Source organism: Drosophila albomicans, chromosome X (genome assembly GCF_009650485.2).
Source record: "Drosophila albomicans strain 15112-1751.03 chromosome X, ASM965048v2, whole genome shotgun sequence".
Taxonomy (NCBI): domain Eukaryota; kingdom Metazoa; phylum Arthropoda; class Insecta; order Diptera; family Drosophilidae; genus Drosophila; species Drosophila albomicans.
Window position 1 is genome coordinate 527,541 of NC_047627.2, and position 21,017 is coordinate 548,557.

A 21,017-nucleotide genomic window follows, 5' to 3' on the forward strand; every position below is an offset into this window, starting at 1 on the left:
ATTCGTGTTCCATTAGAGTTTTTGATGATCTGCAAAAATTACTCTTTACCCAAAGTAGAAATATTAGACTACACAGTGAATGATATTAATATTGCTGTTGAGGCACAACTAATATTGGGGGACATCTTTCCTGGGGTGCGCTGTGTGTTGGGTGCGAATGTACTCTGGCGGATTCCCCGGTTATTGAAGAATTGGTTGTCCCAGAAAGATACATGTTACTAAATGTGTCGCAAATATTTAATGATTTGCCCAAGCTAAAGACAATTATATAATACTTCGCGTGGTCGCATTATATGAGTTTATGCGCGATCCGGACATGAAGAAGTTCTTGATTCTCGATTGGGTACCCACTCAAAGAGATCTAAACAGAATAAGCGATGTGTTGCTGGACAGAATCGTGTACGAAAAGTCCTACGCGTGCCAAATGGTTGGATCTGGATCTCGACAGCAATAGCTGTTCAACTGAGACAGGTCTGTGGGAAATAGTCGCCAACTGTCCATCGCTCAAGCTCATTGAGCCGAAGTGAGTTGTTTACAACATTAAACAATCGCCCTACTCCTCTGAGAGTCTGAGAGTCATTTACGCTCATATTGGCAAAAACATACAGCTGTGGTGGTGTGTTAATGAACAATAAGCCTATACTTTGAGTATTTCTTAATTTGTCTTTATCCTATTAGATCCATAGTCGCTTTATGCATCCACGACTGCAACTTCCACAAAGTTGCAAAAAGCCAAAAAACCGCTATGGACCTATTATGAAATTTGAACTACATAACTCCGGCTGCAACTTCTTAAATTAACTATTCAAGTATTTGTGTCACAGAGTGCCAATTAGTGTTAAGAAATGAAAACCATTGAAGTTTGTGATCAACCTTTGAAATATTTGTTCAGTTTTTGTTTAAACATGAATTAAGTAATTAATTAATTCCAATCGAACAATATTTGCAATTGAATGCATTGTGGAGTGAAGTTTGTACGCCACATTTAAAACACTTCTTCAGTTATTACTTTATATATATAATATAATATATGTATCAATAGAACTCTAAGGAATTAATTTGAATCTAATAATAAATATGTAAATGCTTTTCGTATGAAGAAAAATGCTATCAAACTATTTCCTAGTGTCAAGTTATTGTAGAAATGACTATGTATGTATGTATATCCAAATAAAAATTTAATGGCATTGCTTTAGTTATGGTTCGTACATTGTTTACGTAGAGTAAACGCCATATTAAAAACAAGTCTTAACTCCAGTTCTTATTTGCATTGGGAGATAACACAACACTAAATAAAAAGAAAAGAAATTCTGGTTGTACCCATTTTCTTTTTCCATATTCTTTTTCTCTAGAATTACAAACTACAAATTACAAATTGCAATAATTTTAAAGCGTAAAAATTTGAACGGTAATCAGCTGATTGTCATGGAAATGGCATTTTTATTAATAAAAATATCGATATATTTTTGCCAAGATTTGTGCACACTTTGTTTTTTTTTTTAATTTTGTCGATCTGTCTGTCAAAAGATTTGTTGGATATTCAGGAAATGTTAATAAATCACCGAATGCAGGAAGAGTTTAAACGAATGTAACATTAATTAATACTTTACTGGTTTAATAAATTGTTAATCAGCTGTTAGCTAGCTAATGTGTATTGGCTAAACAAAATTCAAGCTTTTCGCGGTAAAACGTAATAATGTGAAATGTGCCGTTTTTCATATACGGAGATGGTCACACTGCAGCGTTGCCGCCTAACAGTCGCCAATAGATACTACGCACGCCGCAGTGGAAATTGTGATTTACAGTTAAGTTTATACTATATACGCATTGATACACCACGATGTTCAAAGTACTAAACGATTATTGCCAATTGGCAATAATTGAACATTTAAACTTGACCGACCAGATGGCACTATACGAAGCCTGTGAAGACGATTCGGACGATCTGAATCGCATACACATCAATCTGATCTCTACCTGGAATCAACAAACTTGCATTGAACTTACTTCCACGAATTGTGAGACACTTAAAAACAACCGAGCATTATTGAACACATTTATGTCCAGCCTCAGTGTGAAAGTGGAGGAAATGGAGCTGCAGAGTGTACCAATGGAATTTTTGAGGATCTGCGAAAATTTCTGTTTACCCAGTGTACAAATATTATCCTGTACATTGGATGACTCTCGTAGTCGTGTTGAGGCTCAACGAATACTGACGCACATATTTCCTGGGGTGCGCTGTATGAAGCCTGATCTTCCTATTTGCTACTGCTCGATGTCGAAGTGGACGCAGTTCCGGGAGCTAATCGTTGTACATCCATACTTCGAACACCATACTTATCATTTTTGTTTCCTTGGACAATTACCGTCGATTGAGGAATTGGTTGCACCTGACGTCTACATTATAAACCATTCATTTCAAGGATTTATGCATTTGCCCAATCTGCGAACAATTACCATTCGCGTGTCCGACGAATTTGCAAATAGAAACGACCCATTGTATGATCCGCTTATCACTCTCATGGGTATAGACCAATACGGCGGTACTGAAGGCAATACAGACAACATACGCGGTTTGATGCTGGACGGAGTTTGGTGCATACATTACGATCTGTGCAATGAGGTTAGATCTTTCAGAAACCTTGTGCGACTGGATCTCGACCGCAGGAGCTGTTCAACTGAGATATGCCTGTGGGAAATTGTAGCCCAAAGACCATCGCTAGAGATCCTGGATATAACACGTATGGATCTAGGATGTAACTTTTTTTCATTGAACCGATATCTCATGAACATTACAATGCACAATCGTCATGCTCCTTTGACTGTCATTTACGCTAATATTGGCGAAAACGAAGGACTGGTGAGTTAAAGGGCGAAAAGCTTATAGTAGGTGTTTCTTAATTTAAATTTATCTTTATCTTATCAGATTCGTCGTCACTTCACGCATCCTCAACTGCAACTTATATCGGGGCACAAAAAACCAAAAAACGTTCTTGGACCCATTATAAAATTGGAGTTAACTCCTTTGTATGAATCTTAACAAATTAACTACGTTTCAAATGTTTCCTCAGTTTTAAGTTTATAGATGAATTAAGTAATTAAGTTAAGTAAAGTTAATTGGAAAGAATTAACTCCAATCGAACAATATTTGCAATGGAATGCATTGTGGAGTGAAGTTTGTACGCCACATTTAAAACACTTCTTCAGTTATTACGTTATATATATATGTATATGTTTCTCAAATAATTTGATTACAAATTGATTGTTACAATAGAACTGTAAGGAATTAATTTGAATCTAATAATAAATTAATGCTTTTTGTATGAAGAGACAAAAATGCTATCAAACTATTTCGTAGTGTCAAGTTATTGGGGAAATGCCTACTATATTTAAATACAAATTTGTTTAAACAGGATATCCAGGGGATCTTGTGTGATGTAAAACAATATTTTGAGTATTACCATTATTTTTAATTTTCATATTCATAGTGTGATATGTAATGCGGAATAGGGTAGGAATAGGAATATGTACATAAAAATCGTCACAGGCCCAAAATTTACTTTAATACAGCGTTTAAAAAACTTCAGTAATCAAACAGCTACGAAAATTTAAAATCATCAACAGTCGCCTCATTTCTTTATTTACTTTCTGCTTTGCTGTTGCTTTCGATCGTATACATACATACGATGCTTACGATCAGCAGCGTAAGTTAAAAAGAAGCGAACGAACACGAAAATAAAAAAAATCATCAACAGTCGCCATTTTTATTTTTTTGCTTTCGACTTTGCTATTGCTTTTGATCGTATACATATGTATGTACATACATATGTACATATATATGTATGTACAATACATATGTACATATATATGTATGTACATAACTCGCAGCTGCAGCACTCGGCGACTTTCGGAAGTTATAAGCTGTACAGTCGCGAAAATCAATTCTTTTTTGACTACATACGCTACAGATCGTAAGCAGCTCAAACAAAAATCAAAAGTAGCAAAAAAAAAATGGCGAATGCGTTTGATTTTCTCGACAGTGGCTACCGATGACTTCCGAAAGTCACCGAGTGCTGCAGTTGCGTATGTATACGATCGAAAGCAACAGCAAAGCAGAAAGTAAATAAAGAAATGAGGCGATTGTTGATGATTTTGAATTTTCGTAGCTTTTCGATTTTTACCCATGCTTTGACTGCAACTTCTGATTTTTTGGGAAAAAGCAGAAAAAGCATTATTTTATAATATCGCTCGAAGTTAAAGGAGTGAAAAGCCAAAATCTTGCTACTAAGCTTTGATTTACTTATGATAGGTTACGTATAGTATTAAATGTTCCACATGTGCGCCTTAGGAAACTCAGTAAAGCGACAAGCTGGAATATATCCCCAACTTTTACATTTTGGCGAATTGAACTGACTAAAAATTCTTCTTAGACTATGTATGTATGTACATATGTACATATGTACATATGTACATACATAGTACCCTCAACCAAATACTGAATTTAAGTAATAATATTAGCATTAAAAGACTTTTAATTGAAAATAGTAAGTTGCAGTTTCCAATTTTTCCAATTGGAAATCCAAATGTAAAACAAATTCGGCGTGTGTCCATTTTATCAGCTTTTCATTCATCATTTGTGAAGAGTAGAGTTATTGATAATTAATAATGCTTTTAGTCATAATTTGCTTCGCTTTAAAGAATTGTACATCAGCGAACGGTAATATTTTAAATCATTTTAATGCCGCAAAATATATTGCTGTATTAATAAGCTATGGAAATCGATAAATAAAATAAAAATACCGATATTTTAGCTCACATACAGCCACACTTAAAAAATTCGATTTCATTACCTCATGCTCACTTGTAGGTTCTTATAGATTGCGACAGAAGGTTAAATTTTAAAAACAAAATTTTTCAGCCAGAATGAAAATTTATTGAAAAAATATAAATTAGCTGCTTCAACATACGATTGTTTAGTAATGGTGTGTAACCAGGTGGCAACTCTTTGGCTTTAATAGTTTGGTATATATCGGTACTTTAAAACAAACATTTAAGAAATATTGCTTATGGTCGCACTCGTACAAATAAAACAGCTTTAACAAAGCTCTTCCTTTAAGTAATTTTTTTGTTTATATGTGTTTATATTATTTAGTGTCTGAAAGAATTAATTCTGCGAATACAAAGTGACAGTCAGTCGCGCCAGCTAGTGCGTAGTTAGTGCAGTGTCTCTGTGTCTGTATGTGTGCGTTCTAAAGGTAAGTTAAGAGCGGCTCTTGAGTGGTTAGTGCACGTCATCATCAAGCCCCAGTCCCAGTCGCTGTCACCTATTTTCACGAGTCGCAAGTGCAAAAGAAAGAAAGCAGCCTCAACAAGTATTAGCTAAATACAAGTGTTCAATTGCTGTCCTTGTCTAGTTTACAGTGTACCCTAATTGCATATCACAGTAAAAGAAAGTGAGCAAGCGGATTGCAATTTATCGTCTCGTTCAACAAGTGATTACCGATCGCTCTCTCTCTTTCTCGTTCGCTCGATCTTTGTCTATTGTCGGGCAACTCCGCGCGGCGCGCGCGCCTGCGCCTACGCACTATTGTTGTGGTTCTTTCGTTGTTATTATTGGCTGCTTACGTGTCGTCGCGAAATGTACGTATTCGCTTACGTAGTTGTAGTCTCTCTTACGTGTCTTGCGGCAGCCAATCCGACAACAACACCGGCTGCCATCGCGCAAGTGCAAGTAATCGAGCAAATCGAGAGCTTCTTGGATAATCCACATTACCTCAGCAATGAGGAAATCGGAGATCTATTCACACGCCTCAACAAGGACTACCCGACGCTGGCCCAACCCTATGTCGTCGGCACCACCATCGAGGGGCGTCCCATGAACGCCCTGGCGCTCAATGCGCCCACATCGGACGCCACCACGGGCGATCTGCTGCGTCCCATGGTCAAGCTGGTGGCAAATGTGCAAGGCGACGAGACCCTCGGACGCCAAATCGTCCTCTACATGGCCGAATATTTGGCCAGTAGCTATGAAATCGACAAGGAAGTTCAGCGATTGCTCAACACAACTGAAATACACTTCCTGCCCAGTGCGAATCCGGATGGCTTCGCCCTTGCCAAGGTGAGTTATCCATCCAAGTAGCAGTAGAGTTATTGTAATCGCAGATCAAGCGAACCGATCCCCTCATTTAAGTTCTCGCTCTGATAGGATTGATAAACAGTTCGACTTTATAATAAAGAGAAAAGACAGTCCAAAACAGTCGATTGAGTTCGATTGCGCGATACCTGGTAAAAATTGAAATAATAAAAACAAAGTGGTATAAGTTAACAAAATATTATTTATCGAAACAATGATATTATACAATCACGCTGCTTTAATAGTTCTCCGCGATGAGAATGGATTTTACAAATGTATTCATTTTTTACAATATAAATTGGAATTATCCAGGTTTTTTTTATTCAGATTTTTGTTAGCACTTTTTTAAGCTGTAGAACTCTTATATACAATAGCTGATAAAATAGTCAGCTGACTGTAGTCACGAATAAATGAATGTATACCTGAGGGCTTCCGTTTATTCATTGGCACAAATTGGTTATACACCTTAGCGATGTTGACTGCCGGGTATGCTAAGAAACAACGAGAGGTTCTTTGCGCTTATGGGTTTTTTTTTTCATTTCTCGAAATGTGAAACAATTCAATCTGTGAACAGCTGCAGACCTGAGTGGACCTGCCAAAAAGTGAATGTACTTATACTTACACATACCAAATACGACGTATACGTATGTATATAAATGTGTGAGTGTTGTCTGATTCATTTCATGAGTTGAACCTTTCCGGGCTATTATTCAGCCACTTGCTGTGACTTGGCTTTGTTCTCAAGAAAACCATGCTCACCTTTCACAACAGAATCGAAACTAAACTATAGCATTCCTTAGCTCCAAGAAGAGAGCCTCACAAGTCCAAACTGACAGAGAGAGAGAAAGAAATAGAGAGCGCATATTGTGTTTTGACCCAGTTTATCAATTGTATGCTTGGGATTAACGTAGCACGATCGGTTAATTAGCAATTGTGTCTACATCTATGTATATAATATGTCGAGGGCAAGCTAAGTGCTTGTGTATATTATCGACATCGAGTGGTTATTCAAGTGATCTCTATCCCCATCGAGAGCTCTTTAAAGTCAGTCAAGCGATATTTCAAGTATGTATTTGCTTGCCAGCAAATCTTAGGCAGATGTTACAATAAAGATAACATAATGATAAACACTTGTCGGGTGCGCTAATATGGAAGGTGTCATCATGGTCATTGCCACTCCTTAGTTTTCTGTCTTGTTGTTATACAAAAAGTTCAAGTTCATATTTCTGGTCTTCATTCACATTTGGCATTAATGCCGGCAAAAATTGCAAATTTATAAGTTTTTCTGTTTCGTTCTATACTTTGTTGTACACTAAACAAAAAAATGGGTTCTTCCCCCATCTTGATTTGTATATATTATGGTATTATATGAATGTCGAGTCTCCATCGAGTTGTGCAAGTAATCATTACACATTTTTATTTATTTTATATTATATATTTTCTATGAATTTTTATCCTTTCTTCACGCGGGTTATTTTTCATGTTTTGCCATTAACATCCTTTTCATGGATCTTAACTTTTCAATTGGATCTTAATGCAATCGTTATCGTAATATCATGAATATCCTTTTCTTTGATGTTCCATATGTGAAAAGAAAAGAAAATCTTAAAGCTTCGGTCAAGTTTTTCAGGTTGTATGTATATATTATAATAACTTTCTAGTGTGAGTTGATAGAATATCTTAGACAGCCAATTCACACGAAACATGCATTAAAAACTCACGAACTCGCTTATCTGCTAGTTGCCTTATCGACATTTCGAGGTTCTCTTTAATCTATTGCAGGGAATTCAAAGTGTTTGTTTGCATATTGTGTCATATTTAGCTGCGATATCAAGTATACACTGCTTTATCGCTTTTTTTATTGATAGAAAATTAATGGGCCATTAAAGCAAAGTAAGATTTCCAAATCTTATCACAGAACGGGAGTTATAACTGTGGCATGCGGCATGTGGCTTGCGACATGTGGCATGTTTTGGCTTGCGGCATATGGTTATTTGAGAGAGGTGAAAGAACGTGGATTATAGCTGCTTATTATGGGCATTATATGGCATTACTTATGACTTGGTGTGTATCTCTGTCACTGCTTTCAATGGCTGTCTGATTAGATTAGTTGGTTGTACGAATTAGTTATACCAAATTTCTTTTGATTGTGCTGACAGTTTTATGGCTACCGGGACTATAAATAAAGATCAAATTAATGTTGGGTTGGTGTTAATCCATTCCCTCCCCCCTTGCCCGCCTGACGTCATCTGCTGCAATGTACTGTGTAATTACGAGTACATCTACTATATACATTAATATCTTCATTTATACACAACCATACGTACGTATGAGAGTATGGATGTTTATGCCAGAGCACCGCAAAACTGGTTTAGAAGCCGTCGCTATAGTATTTCAACTGTTTCGCCTCTATTGACAATCTTTGCAGCGAAAGAGTCTTTGACCAGTTTCTTGCGATTTGACACACTGTATGCAACCGGTTCATTGTTGTCTTTACAATATATTTGCTCTTTTTGCACGCCCATAAAGTTTATTCAATGGGGCATATTTATTGTTATTTGTGTATATTTTCAGGATTTTTTTAAATTTTATAAAATCTTGAAAATCCAAAAATTGAATTACATTAAAAAAAATTGTTGATTGTTGCTGATATTTTTTTGCAAGGCAGTTTGCTATTTCTCTGATTCCGCAATAATAGCGAATAATAATAATAGCTTTCGAATCAAAAATAATTAAAATGCAATTTAATATTATGTAAAAAGAAATCTTTTGAGAGTACTCGACTATTAAAAAGAAGCCGTATGTCACACAGGGTATCTTTTAGTCGAGTGCGCTTTAGGTCGCAGCTTTATGACTTCTTTTCTGCATCGACATTTTGTTAATCTTTGCTTTGCTGAAAAATGTGAATTGCAATGAGAAATTCGTCTTATGTAGTTGACACTGTAGCGCTGTATCGAACACAACTTGATCCTACATACAGACGCGCACATATGTACATACATACATATGTATGTTGTATGTATGTAAGTGCAAACATCAACGTACAAAATGTATGTCAAGAGTTTTTTCGATTGCATTTGCAACATGTGCATATTGAAACTATTCTTTGAATTTATTAAGACATATCTACGAGCTTCAGTTTATAGATCTGTTCGATCTAGGGCTTCATAATCGATGGAGATAAACTTTGGCATTAACTGGCTGGTGTGAATAAACAGCAGGACTATCTTTACACACAAAAACACACACACACACACACGCACAAACGTTCTCGCTCAACCGATAGCGCGAGCAATTGATAACAGTTAAATACACTCACACACATGCATACACGCATACAAGAAAGGCCGTCGTCTGAGTGTATACAAAAATAATTTCAATTGAGCCCACGCTCAATGTTATTGTTAGTGCACTGGGCGCTCTGACGTCACAAAAACTCGCAAGTTATCGATTTTAATGTAGGCTACAGTAATAACATCCTTTTGCCTGGTGACACATGTGACGTGCGTAGGCGTCGATGACGATTGAAGCATAAACACATCGCAGCACATCGCCGACAGCGCTGCTGCTGAAGTCGACGCATTCGCTCTTTCTTTCGCGCCGATGACTGGCGCAGGCGCCTCACTTGCATCTGGCAACGCCGCCCGCACGCCGCTCACGGCTGGGCTGGAATCGAGATGTGCGAAAAATAAAGCCACATACAAGCACACACACATATGTACACAAGAAGAAAAAAACCCCGTACACAATAAATAACAAATAAAAGAGAGAAAAACCGAGAAACTATTAATTTGTGCTTAAACGCAATGTGTCGCCGCAATAACATGCGGCAATAACAAAACAAAACAAATTGTATGTATGTATATAAAAAAAAAAAAATAACACGCATACACCGAGAGAAGACAACAACAAAACTCGTGACTGACAAAGCTTCGACGCGAGGCAACGCGACGCTCTCTGGCGTGTAATTTCCCTACAATTATCGCACGTCGTCGCTCTCAGCAGCAGAGCACCAACGCCAGCGACGGCAGTGGCAGTGACGTCGACTGCGGCAGTGGGACAGCGGGCGGACAGCACGGGCTTAAGGCCAATCAACGCAGCAAATTTTCAAACAGTACATTTTTTGAAGCTGAACTGAATCGAGTGGAGCTACTGCTGCTGCTGCAATAACAACGACGACGACGACGACGGTGACTGAGGTACACACGGTGTTTTATTTGTAGTAGCGCTGTATCTAAAGCGGGCCGCTCGCTTAATTTGCACTCCAGTGATAACTGACAGCAGCAGCCAGCAACAACAATGATGCAGCAGTGGCTAGAAAAACTTTCGCATCGGCTGTTGCCATTGATGCTAATGACAACGTTGGTGGCGACGCTGCTCGTCCAGGGCTATGTCATCAAGGAGGACGAAAGCTTTCTGCAGCTGCCACACTACAGCAGCCAGGAGCAGCTCGAGGATCTGTTTGCCCGGCTCGAGAAGGCATATCCGGATCAGGCGCGTGTCCACAGCATTGGCCGTTCGCTGGAGGGACGCAATCTGTTAGCGCTGCAGATCTCGCAGAGCACAAGGCAGCGGGCGCTGTTGACGCCGCCAGTGAAATACATTGCCAACATGCACGGCGATGAGACAGTGGGGCGACAGCTGCTTGTCTATTTGGCCCAGTATCTGCTGGGCAACTATGAACGGAGCACCGAGGTGGCCCAGCTGGTGAACAGCACCGATATCTATTTGATGCCCACCATGAATCCTGACGGTTATGCTCTCTCCCAGGTATGTGTCTGTGTGCTAGTGCTATCAAATTACTGTCATCACCTGTTTGCGTGTGACTGGGAAAAATCGATAACCAATGCACAAATACACACATACATTCTTAGTACTGTATGAAATGTGAAGCCAACGCAGCCCAGCTTCTGCCCTGCAGAATTTGTGCTGCTTATCGTATAGGTGTGTGTGTGTGTGTGTGAGTGTGTGACGTCGCTGTTGCGCACTTGCCTTTTGATTGCGTAGGCTTGCTATCTTCCTCTCTGGCACGCCCCTTCGTTGTTGACATATTGCGAAGCTTGTTGCTTTCACATGAATTGCTTTAATTCCGCTCGATGTGTGTTGATTAGCGAATGAGCGTAGGGCGAATTAACGGTTAGGCTTGAGTAAACATCAGACTGTGTAATATGCAATCTGCTATCGATTTACCTACAATTGCATTGCACATATGTGTATGAGCGTGTGTGTGTGTGTGTGTGTGTTAAGTTGAACGTACCTGCATCCATATTGCCAAAGCTCTCTCCCACTGCTTGCACTCTGCAAACACTGAAGCTTTTGACAATTGTATGTAGTTAAAGTATACTGTTTTTTTCTGTTATTGTTACCGCCCCCCGTTTTCCTGCCACCAACCGCCTGGAGTAATTTGAATGCCGCCACTTTGCGTGATCGGCCACTGTGACTAGCCTAGTTTTATAAAATCATTCATACAAATACATACTATAGAAATGAATAATGTAATGAATATTCTATGTGAGTGCAATCAATTAATTTATTATACAACCAAAGCACAAGCAATTGTCTGATTCCGTTTCGATCGATTGACAGTTTGCTCCAATTATTTAATTGACAGTTGCTGCCGTTACGAGCAGAGAGGATCAAGCGGCAGAAAGCCTATGCTGAGCTTTTGCAGGGCCTTAAGCGCGTATTGCACAATACACTCTTACTCCCGCTCCGACTCTCTCTCTCTCTCTCTCTCTCTCAGCCACTGGTACTGCATACATTAACGATAATGTGTGTTGTAAGAGCTTTGCGACCTGACTATCAAGTTTGGTCATGTCTGAACTGAATGCCAAATTGCCTACATAACATAATAAAGCCAGAGGAACTACCTATAAACATATTTAATGCACGTAATCAATTAACTAATCTCTCGGTTCTCTCTCTCTCCCATTCTCTCTCACTTTGCAGGAGGGCAATTGCGAATCGCTGCCAAATTATGTGGGACGCGGCAACGCCGTTGGCGTGGACTTGAATCGCGATTTCCCTGATCGTCTGGATCAGCAGCATGTCAATCATTTGCGTTCACAGTCGCGTCAGCCGGAAACCGCCGCCTTGGCCGAATGGATTGTGAGCAAACCATTTGTGCTATCTGCCAATTTCCATGGCGGGGCTGTCGTCGCCAGCTATCCCTACGATAACTCTCTGTAAGTGGTACCACCCCCCTAACCCATTGATCAGTCAATCGATGTTAATAGTATTGCTCTCTGAAACGCAGAGCGCACAACGACTGCTGCGAAGAGAGTCTCACACCGGATGATCGCGTGTTCAAGCAAATGGCGCACACGTATTCGGACAATCATCCGATCATGCGACGTGGCAACAACTGCAACGACACCTTTGCCGGCGGCATAACCAACGGTGCCAATTGGTATGAGCTCTCTGGCGGCATGCAGGACTTTAACTATGCATTCAGCAATTGCTTCGAGCTGACCATCGAGTTGTCGTGCTGCAAATTCCCAGCGGCCAGCACTTTGCCCACGGAATGGGCGCGCAACAAGCGTCCGCTGATAGAGTTGCTGAAGCAGGCGCACATTGGCATCAAGGGTCTGGTGCAGGATGCCAGCGGTTACCCCATTGCGGATGCCACCATTGTTGTCTCCGGTCTCGAGGATAAGCCTATCCGCACCTCCAAGCGTGGCGAATACTGGCGCCTGCTCACCCCAGGCATCTACAGTGTCTATGCGGCGGCCTTTGGGTAAGAGATCCATCTGTCAATTTGAACCCTCCTGTATCTCCTGTTTTCATTTGCAGCTATCAATCGAGCGCCCCCCAGGAGCTGCATGTAACCAATGACAATGCGGAGGCAATGCGCGTCGACTTCAAGCTGTCGCCCGTTGAGACCAATTATGATGGTATTAGCAGTTATTACAATCCATACTTTTTTAGACACTAGACGGAAGATGGGTGTTGTGCAAGATCTTAAGACATCTCGGCACTGTCGTCGACCCACGAACAAAAGAACAAAAGAAGTCGCCGCCGCGAACAAATGCAACCTCACCAGCAGCCGTCACAAGCACCGTCATCGAACTATCGCTCAGCTAACTAATCGATTATTACTAACATTGTACCCACACACACCCACACACAAGCAGACACACACACTCGTTCTATCTATTTATGATTATCTGCATCTAAACGCACGTTAACACACACACACATATTTTCCTTGTGCATTTTGTAGCAGTTTTCAGTTTCATTTTCGCATTTGTGGAATCTCTTTACTTTTACGCACACAGCATATGGTCTTCTTTTTTGCTTTCGCTCTCTATTTCTCTCGCTCTCTTAACGCACACACACAGCTAATGAACACAGACACAGACACAGCCACCGCTACAGTTACAGTTAGAATTGCAGTTACAGTTACAACAATATCAATTTGAAAATTTGAGATTTAAACATATGGTATATGTATATGCTATATATTACCTATATAGACAATTTGATTTGTACATACAAGAGTATTTGAAAGCAGTGCGTTACTCGTAGAAAACCCCACCCATAAGAGCCATACAATGGCCTTTAAATCCCCCTCTCAATTATACAAGAACATATACATATATATATATATATATACTTTACAAATTACTATATACATTTAGTGGCTTACTCTAAAACCAAAAAAACCGAAACGAAAATCATGTGTAAAAATTATTTTAACGCAACATATATATATGCGAACAAAAAGAACAAAAAACAAAGCAGCCTAATATGCATGTCTTCAATATCCATATATAAATATATAGATCCCGATATATAAATATATGCAAACATACAAATCGATTAAAAGATTGTTAAACATTTTAGAAATGTCAGCGTGAGTTTGAACAAATTGTTAACACAACAATATGCATACGTATTGAATGATTGACAAGCATATGGAGTTGAACGAATAATTCCAATAATAACGATAATGGCATATTTAGAGGAAAAGAAAAACAAAACCAGAAAACAAGAACAGGCCAAATAAAATTTTGTTTTTTGCGTAGTGCGTTTTATTTTCATTGAAGCAAAACCAAACTCAAACCCTCAACCCCTAAACCGTAAACCGATCCTGAATCTGAACCCGAACCCGAACCCGGACTGAATCCATTTGCCATCCATCTGTTAAGTTATTCCATTAAAAAGCTTATTAGAAAACATAATAAATAACTACGATAACAATTACAAACAATATACATTAACGATTGGATAACAATTTCGACTATATTTGACATATTTATGTATACTCTTTATTGTTACTTTTATTGTAAAACTATTATAATATGTAGCCAGTTGACAAATGGTTCGCACTGCAACTGAACTGGTGCAAACTAGTTAGTTAAGTTGTTAAGTTACAGTATTACAAAATGCAATAATTTCTCAGGGTTCAAATCAACAAACATATGTATGTATGTAACATAATGGCTTAGACAGACATCGTCGTTGTTAATTCTTCGATACGAAATACGACTGTTTTTGCTCTCTATCTCGTTTTAAAATTGCTATTTCTCTATCTTTATCTTTATCTTTATCTCTCTCGACATCGATCTCGTCTTGCTCCTTTTGCAACTAATTTAATCGAAATAAATGTGTAATGAAATGAAACCACAAATTGATTGATTGCTTACAAAAAACAAATCACCACGTCGCGCTATCAACTTGCATAATTCAACAAAATCGCTTTTGCTTTTTCGCATGTCACATACACATATTTTATTAACATAGTATATAGTTAATTTATCGCTCTAATTTAAAGTGCATTTTGCGATTCGGCACCTGACTTTGGTTCATGTCTTGGGTTAAGTTGTCTATTTTTTGGATTTGGTTTTGGTTTCGGTTTCGGTTCTTGCATTGCATTTGCTCTCTCGCTCTCACACTCAGCCACTCATTGCGTGCGTCAAGTTCGATGGCGATGCACATGGATTTATCGATCTTTTTTGTTGTCTGTTCTGTACTGTTCTGTTCTGTTCTTCGTTCGTTCATCAATTTCTCAACTCTTTCTTCAATGCAGGCAACTTTCGCAAACAGAAAGTGGAACGCGCCGAGCCACCGGAGCAGCTTAAGCAGAAATTCGATGGCTTCCTCACGCCCACGCCCTTCGAGCATCACAACTATGTGGCCATGGAGAGGTGAGTCGAAGCGTTCGTCTGTCTCACCTTGAGCAGTTGCTGTAACAAGTCCACTTGGTTGCAGCTTCTTGAGGAACTTGACCGCCAGTTACCCCTCGCTGACCCGCCTCTATAGCATTGGCAAGAGCGTGCAGGATCGCGATCTCTGGGTGATGGAGATATCCACCACCCCGGGCACACATGTGCCGGGCGTGCCGGAGTTCAAGTATGTGGCCAATATGCACGGCAACGAGGTGGTTGGCAAGGAGATGCTCCTGTTGCTGACCAAGTATCTGCTGGAGCGCTACGAGAACGATGAGCGTGTGACGCGTCTGGTGAATGGCACACGGATGCACTTCTTGTACAGCATGAATCCCGATGGCTATGAGATATCGCGGGAGGGCGATCGCACCAGCGCCTTGGGTCGCGCCAACGCCCACAACGTGGACTTGAATCGCAATTTCCCGGATCAATATGGCACCGATAAGTTCAATAAGGTCACCGAACCCGAGGTGGCTGCTGTGATGAACTGGACGCTCTCGCTGCCGTTTGTGCTGTCGGCCAATCTGCATGGCGGCTCTTTGGTGGCCAACTATCCGTTCGACGACAACGAGAACGACTTCAATGATCCGTACTCGCGTCTGCGCGACTCCAGCATCAGTGGCCGCAAGCTGAATCCCACCGAGGACAACGAACTGTTCCGCCATCTCGCTCTGGTCTATTCCCGTGCCCATCCCACCATGCATCTGGGCCAGCCGTGTGCGCTCTTCAAGAACGAGCTCTTCACCGATGGCATCACGAATGGCGCTCAGTGGTACAGTGTCACCGGCGGCATGCAGGATTGGAATTATGTGCGCGCCGGTTGCATGGAGCTGACTATCGAGATGGGCTGCGACAAGTTTCCCGAGGCCAAGGATCTGCCCCAGTACTGGCAAGACAATCGTGAGCCGCTGCTGCAGCTCATCGAGCAGGTGCACCATGGTGTCCACGGCTTTGTCCGCAGTTCCATTGGCACACCAATAGCTGGCGCTGCCGTCGGATTAAATGGCGGCAATCAGTCGACGTACAGCGGCACCTTCGGCGACTACTGGAAACTGACGCTGCCGGGACGCCACAATGTCACCGTTCTGGCCGATGGCTTTGCCCCGCTACGAGTGGAGGTCGAAGTGCCCGACGCGGAGCCCTTCGGCATGCGACTGGATGTGACGGTGATGCGCGACGATCCGCAGCACTGGGCGTCGGCCAACGACTTTCGCATCATCGAGAATGTGGTGAACACCCGATACCACACGAACGCTGAGGTGCGCAACCGTCTGGCCGAGCTCGAGAATCAGAATCCGCAGATTGCCAGCTTCGGGTATGCGGACAACGAGTTCAGTCGCCACTTCAACTACATCAAGCTGACCTCGAATGTGAGTAGCGACACAACTATATCTGAACCCGTATGGGGTCGGGTAACAAATAGAAGGAGGTACCTCCGACCCCATAAAGCCGAGACGATAAAGCCAAATCCGTCTGTCTGTCCGCCCGCCTGTCCGTCCGTCCATATGAACATCTTGATATAAGAGATTGAGCTATTATTTTCGGCAGCAGTTGTCATTGTTGCACGCAGATCAAGTTTATAGATTACGTCCACTCCCGCATTTCGAAAAGTCCATTTCAGTTGCTTTGGCTGGCAGTCTGGGATAACTTGTGAATGCAATTTAATATCGATATACCATTTATTGACTTCGGTATATTAGAGTACTATTTGCAGTATATCTTAAGATTTAACCCCACCGACTGCAGTTTCCCTACTTGCTATATTTGCTGAATTCTTGCGTGTTCTCCCCTTGCAGATTGGCGAACCGGAGGAACACAAGTACAAGCTTCTGGTGATGAGTTCGCTGTACGATACAACAGCGCCGCTGGGCAGAGAGATTATGCTGAACCTGGTGCGCCACCTGATCGAGGGACACAAGCTACAGGACTCGACTGTGGTGCAGCTTCTGGAGCGCAGCGTCATCTATTTCCTGCCGCAAACGGAGAAATTCATGTCGATCTTCAGCATGTACAACGCCAAGTAAGTATTGTTTTGTCATGTCCATATCGATGGCAGCCATATCTGATGTCGCTCTTTGCAGCAATTCTGTGTGCGACCCCGTGGTGTCCGATGAGCTGGCCGAGCGCATTCTGAGCCCCGAGACGGAAGCATCGCGGGATCTGTTGCTGCAGTTCTTGCGCAACGAGCACTTTGATCTAATGCTGACATTCAGTGCCGGCAGCTCGGAGCTCAGCTATCCCAAGGGCGACTCCATACTGGAGAAGCTCGCGCACAGCATACAGCGCACCGAGTTCAATTACTCGCCGCTGCAGTGCAGCAGCTCGGCCACCAGGCAACTCCATCGCGAGACCACCGATCGCCTTACCAATCTGATGTACAAACTCTACAAGATTCCCATGTATACGTTGGGGTTGTCCTGCTGTCGCATGCCGGCGCACAGTCAAATCGCCTCCGTTTGGCGCACCAACATCGAGAAGATCAAGAACTTTTTGGGCCTAGTCCAGACGGGCATCAGTGGCCTGGTGCAGAACGACAAGGGACAGCCGCTGCGCGAGGCCTTTGTCCGACTGTTGGAGCACGAGGGCATCTACAACGTGTCGCGCAACGAGGCGCGCTTCCAGCTGATGCTCCCCAAGGGCCTCTACGGCCTGGAGGTGAGTGCGCCTAACCACGAGTCGCAGATCATCAAGACAACGGTGCAGTCTGGCCAGCTCATCGACTTGGGTGCCATTAAGCTGCACGCCTTCAGCCTGATCCGTGGCGAGGTCACCGAACTGAATGGCGCTAACGGCAGCGGCAGCAGCAGCAGCGGTATGACCAGCATCACTGGCATTGTGCTCGACGACGGCAATCATCCCATACGTAATGCCAAGATCTCGGTCATCCATCCGGCGGGTCTGACGCGTCTGCGCAACTTTACCAACAGCATGGGTGAATATTATCTGCGCTCGGTGCCCGTCGGCGCGGTGACGCTCAAGGTGGAGGCACCGCGACACTTTGAGGCCACCCGGGACATTCGTTTGCCTCAGGCTGGACAGCCCACCGAGAACGTTGTCTTCCACCTCAAGTTCAATGCCCGCGTCTTTGGCCTACCCCGTTTCGTGTTCATCCTTGTGGCCAGCGTGCTCATCATTGTGGGCGTCGTCATCTGTGTGCTGTGCGCACAGTTCTGGTTCTATCGTCGCCATCGCGGCAAGATGCCCTACTACGACTTTTCCCTCTTACCGCAGAAGGGCAAGGAGCAGTTCGAGCTGGACGAGGATGCTGGGGACGATGGCGAAACGGAGCTCTTTCGCTCCCCCATAAAGCGTAAGCGAATTTCCATTTATTTACCCGCTACCCGTAGAAGGGAATTTGTATTAGGACCCCATAAACTATACATATTGAAGCCCGTCTGTCCACATGAACACGTTGATCTTAGGGTCTATAACAGATAAATCTATAATTTTCGATTTTCAACAGCACATTTATTGATACACATATATCTAATTTTTTTTAGAGTTGTGCCACGCTCACTTATACCTTCGCAAATCGTTTTTTGGCACGTACATTCATAACAACAGTCTTTGTTTATTTATTTAGTTTATTCAGGTTGTTTAAATAAGCTTACTGCTACCGGTGTGACAGCTTAACCTAATTATACATTAACAATTTCACATATTGCCTATTATAACATAAAATAGTGTGAGATCACGACTAGATTTACTATACATTAAGAGTCACTTAAGTAAATGTACATCACAGACATGAAAAATAACCTTAGTAGGCAGATCCTGCAGGTTCAGACTTTTTAGACTCCTTTTGCTAGTCTATTAAAATAACACTTGGTCCCTAGATCTCTTGCGATATCCATTGCTCTCATTGCATTGCATATTGTCCTCAAGATCTTGCTTTGCGCTTCGCGGATCTTATTCAAAAGGGTTTTCGCCGCGTCCCCATACAACTGCCAAGTGAATGGTTCCTGATGAGGACAGCAGTGTGGTCGACGTATGTCTCAATAAGAACTTCCTGGGAGTCAACACTTTGGGATGCCACAGTCTTATGATTCCTGAATTCCTGAAACTTAGTTACGGTAGTATGCATATTGTAGAAGTTATTTAAGAAACAATGTTTCTGTATTCTATGGTATATTTTAAATGGAATAATATAGATAGATTAATAGATTTTAGTATTTGCCATTATATTATTTTGGTATATTTTATAAATAATTCCGCTTGAAAATGCTTTCTTGTCTTTATGCTTATTTACCTTTTCTTCCTATTTCTCTATATCTCTCTCTTTCTCTCTCTCTCTCTCTGGGTAGGTGGCATGACCATTCAGCCGTACTTCGACGAGGAGCAGCTGGAGCACATTTTGCATACGGATGATGAGGATGACGAGAACGAAGTGGTGATGGATATGGCGCCAGAGCTGGAGCTGGATGTGGCCGATGAAAGCGGCGATGAGATTGTCATGTTGCACAATCACAAGAATCGCCGCAAGCATTGAGAAGCCCAACAACATTCAAGGACAACAACAACAACAAAAAACAGAGTTATAACAACAACACAACATAACTGTGATTCCAAACGTTTTCAGCAAACCAATCGCTCTTTATATCATATTTATCCACATTTTAATTTTTTTTCTAGTTAATATAGATATATGTATGTATGTTTTTTTTTTTTGCTTGCTATGTACATACACGTCGGCATACATACATATGGGATCTTCAGCTTTATATGGAATCTCCGATCAGATATTGTACATATGTATGTATGTGCTGTCCAACACCGTAACTGTAACTACTCTTAAGACTGAGCATTTTAAACTAAAAAAAAAGAAAAGAAAAACACAAAATCAAAAAGTAAGAAAAAAAGAGCTATATACACAATATAACATATAGTAGAGGAGAATCACTTAAGAGAAGCAATCTGTAACCTTAAAACACATTCCAGGTCAATTTGATGCACGCCATCGCATCATTATCGATATCTATCTAGTTTAATTAAGCGATCCTTCACAGTTTTCCATATTTATTTCAATGCAATATTAATATTACCATATTTCCATGTTTATATTGGTATAATATGTATAGCTGTAAAATAACACTATTTTTAAATACTATTCACAACTTGACAAGCATTTTAAATGAAATGCACCAAATATATGTTACATATATACATACATTCCAAATTAAATTTGCAACAACGAAAGCAACTTCATCATTGAAAACGATGAATTTGATTCATAGCTTAAATGTGGGAATCTCTTTTGATCTGTTTCATTTCATTTAAATGTGTAGAATAACCCAAAATTTATTCAAGAAACCATTTGCATTACATTGAGCTCTGATTCCATAATCTTGATGCATTTTTGTCGCAATTTTGATCACTTCAAAGAGATTCGCAACCAAAATTTTGCAATGATGAGTGTTCAGCTTTATAATGATTTTCTAATGCGATATTTTTATGAAATGCTTGATATTATCTAGAGAGAATGCACCCTTATGATTATTGACGGATAAAGCGACTTTTATATAGTTGTAATACTGCACGATTTTAGAAGTATACATTTTAACATTTATGAGGCACACTTTAACTAATTATACAATATTCCAAATGGTGCACATAACACACGAATAGACAAACGTGTATTCTAAATCAAATACAAGTACCTTAATCAACAAATAAAACAATATATACATTAAAACACATTCTCTTCATTTTTGGAT

General features: G+C 41.1%; 2 protein-coding genes across 5 annotated transcripts; both read left to right on the plus strand.

Annotated features, from left to right (window-relative positions):
* The first annotated feature begins 1,539 nt into the window (after window positions 1-1,539).
* LOC117573628 (uncharacterized) lies at window positions 1,540-3,216 on the plus strand. 2 transcript variants are annotated; one of them, XM_052002618.1, is made up of 3 exons: window positions 1,540-1,804; window positions 1,907-2,860; window positions 2,927-3,216. In XM_052002618.1, exons 2-3 carry the CDS (start codon window positions 1,907-1,909, stop codon window positions 3,038-3,040), a joined length of 1,068 nt encoding a protein of 355 aa, XP_051858578.1. In that variant the 5' UTR covers window positions 1,540-1,804; the 3' UTR covers window positions 3,041-3,216. The 2 variants fall into 2 exon arrangements, with proteins under 2 accessions (XP_051858578.1, XP_034112825.1); XM_034256934.2 differs by having other exon boundaries at window positions 1,540-2,860; window positions 2,927-3,215.
* A 1,860-nt stretch (window positions 3,217-5,076) lies between these two features.
* On the plus strand, window positions 5,077-20,164 carry LOC117578198 (carboxypeptidase D). 3 transcript variants are annotated; one of them, XM_034263524.2, is made up of 10 exons: window positions 5,077-5,255; window positions 5,415-6,118; window positions 12,083-12,318; window positions 12,390-12,869; window positions 12,926-13,026; window positions 15,165-15,282; window positions 15,347-16,673; window positions 17,100-17,323; window positions 17,385-18,613; window positions 19,608-20,164. In XM_034263524.2, exons 2-10 carry the CDS (start codon window positions 5,639-5,641, stop codon window positions 19,790-19,792), a joined length of 4,380 nt encoding a protein of 1,459 aa, XP_034119415.1. In that variant the 5' UTR covers window positions 5,077-5,255; window positions 5,415-5,638; the 3' UTR covers window positions 19,793-20,164. The 3 variants fall into 3 exon arrangements, with proteins under 3 accessions (XP_034119415.1, XP_034119417.1, XP_034119416.1); XM_034263526.2 differs by lacking the exons at window positions 5,077-5,255; window positions 5,415-6,118 and adding exons at window positions 9,839-10,332; window positions 10,402-10,903; XM_034263525.2 differs by lacking the exons at window positions 5,077-5,255; window positions 5,415-6,118 and adding an exon at window positions 9,839-10,903.
* The last annotated feature ends 853 nt before the right edge of the window (window positions 20,165-21,017 follow it).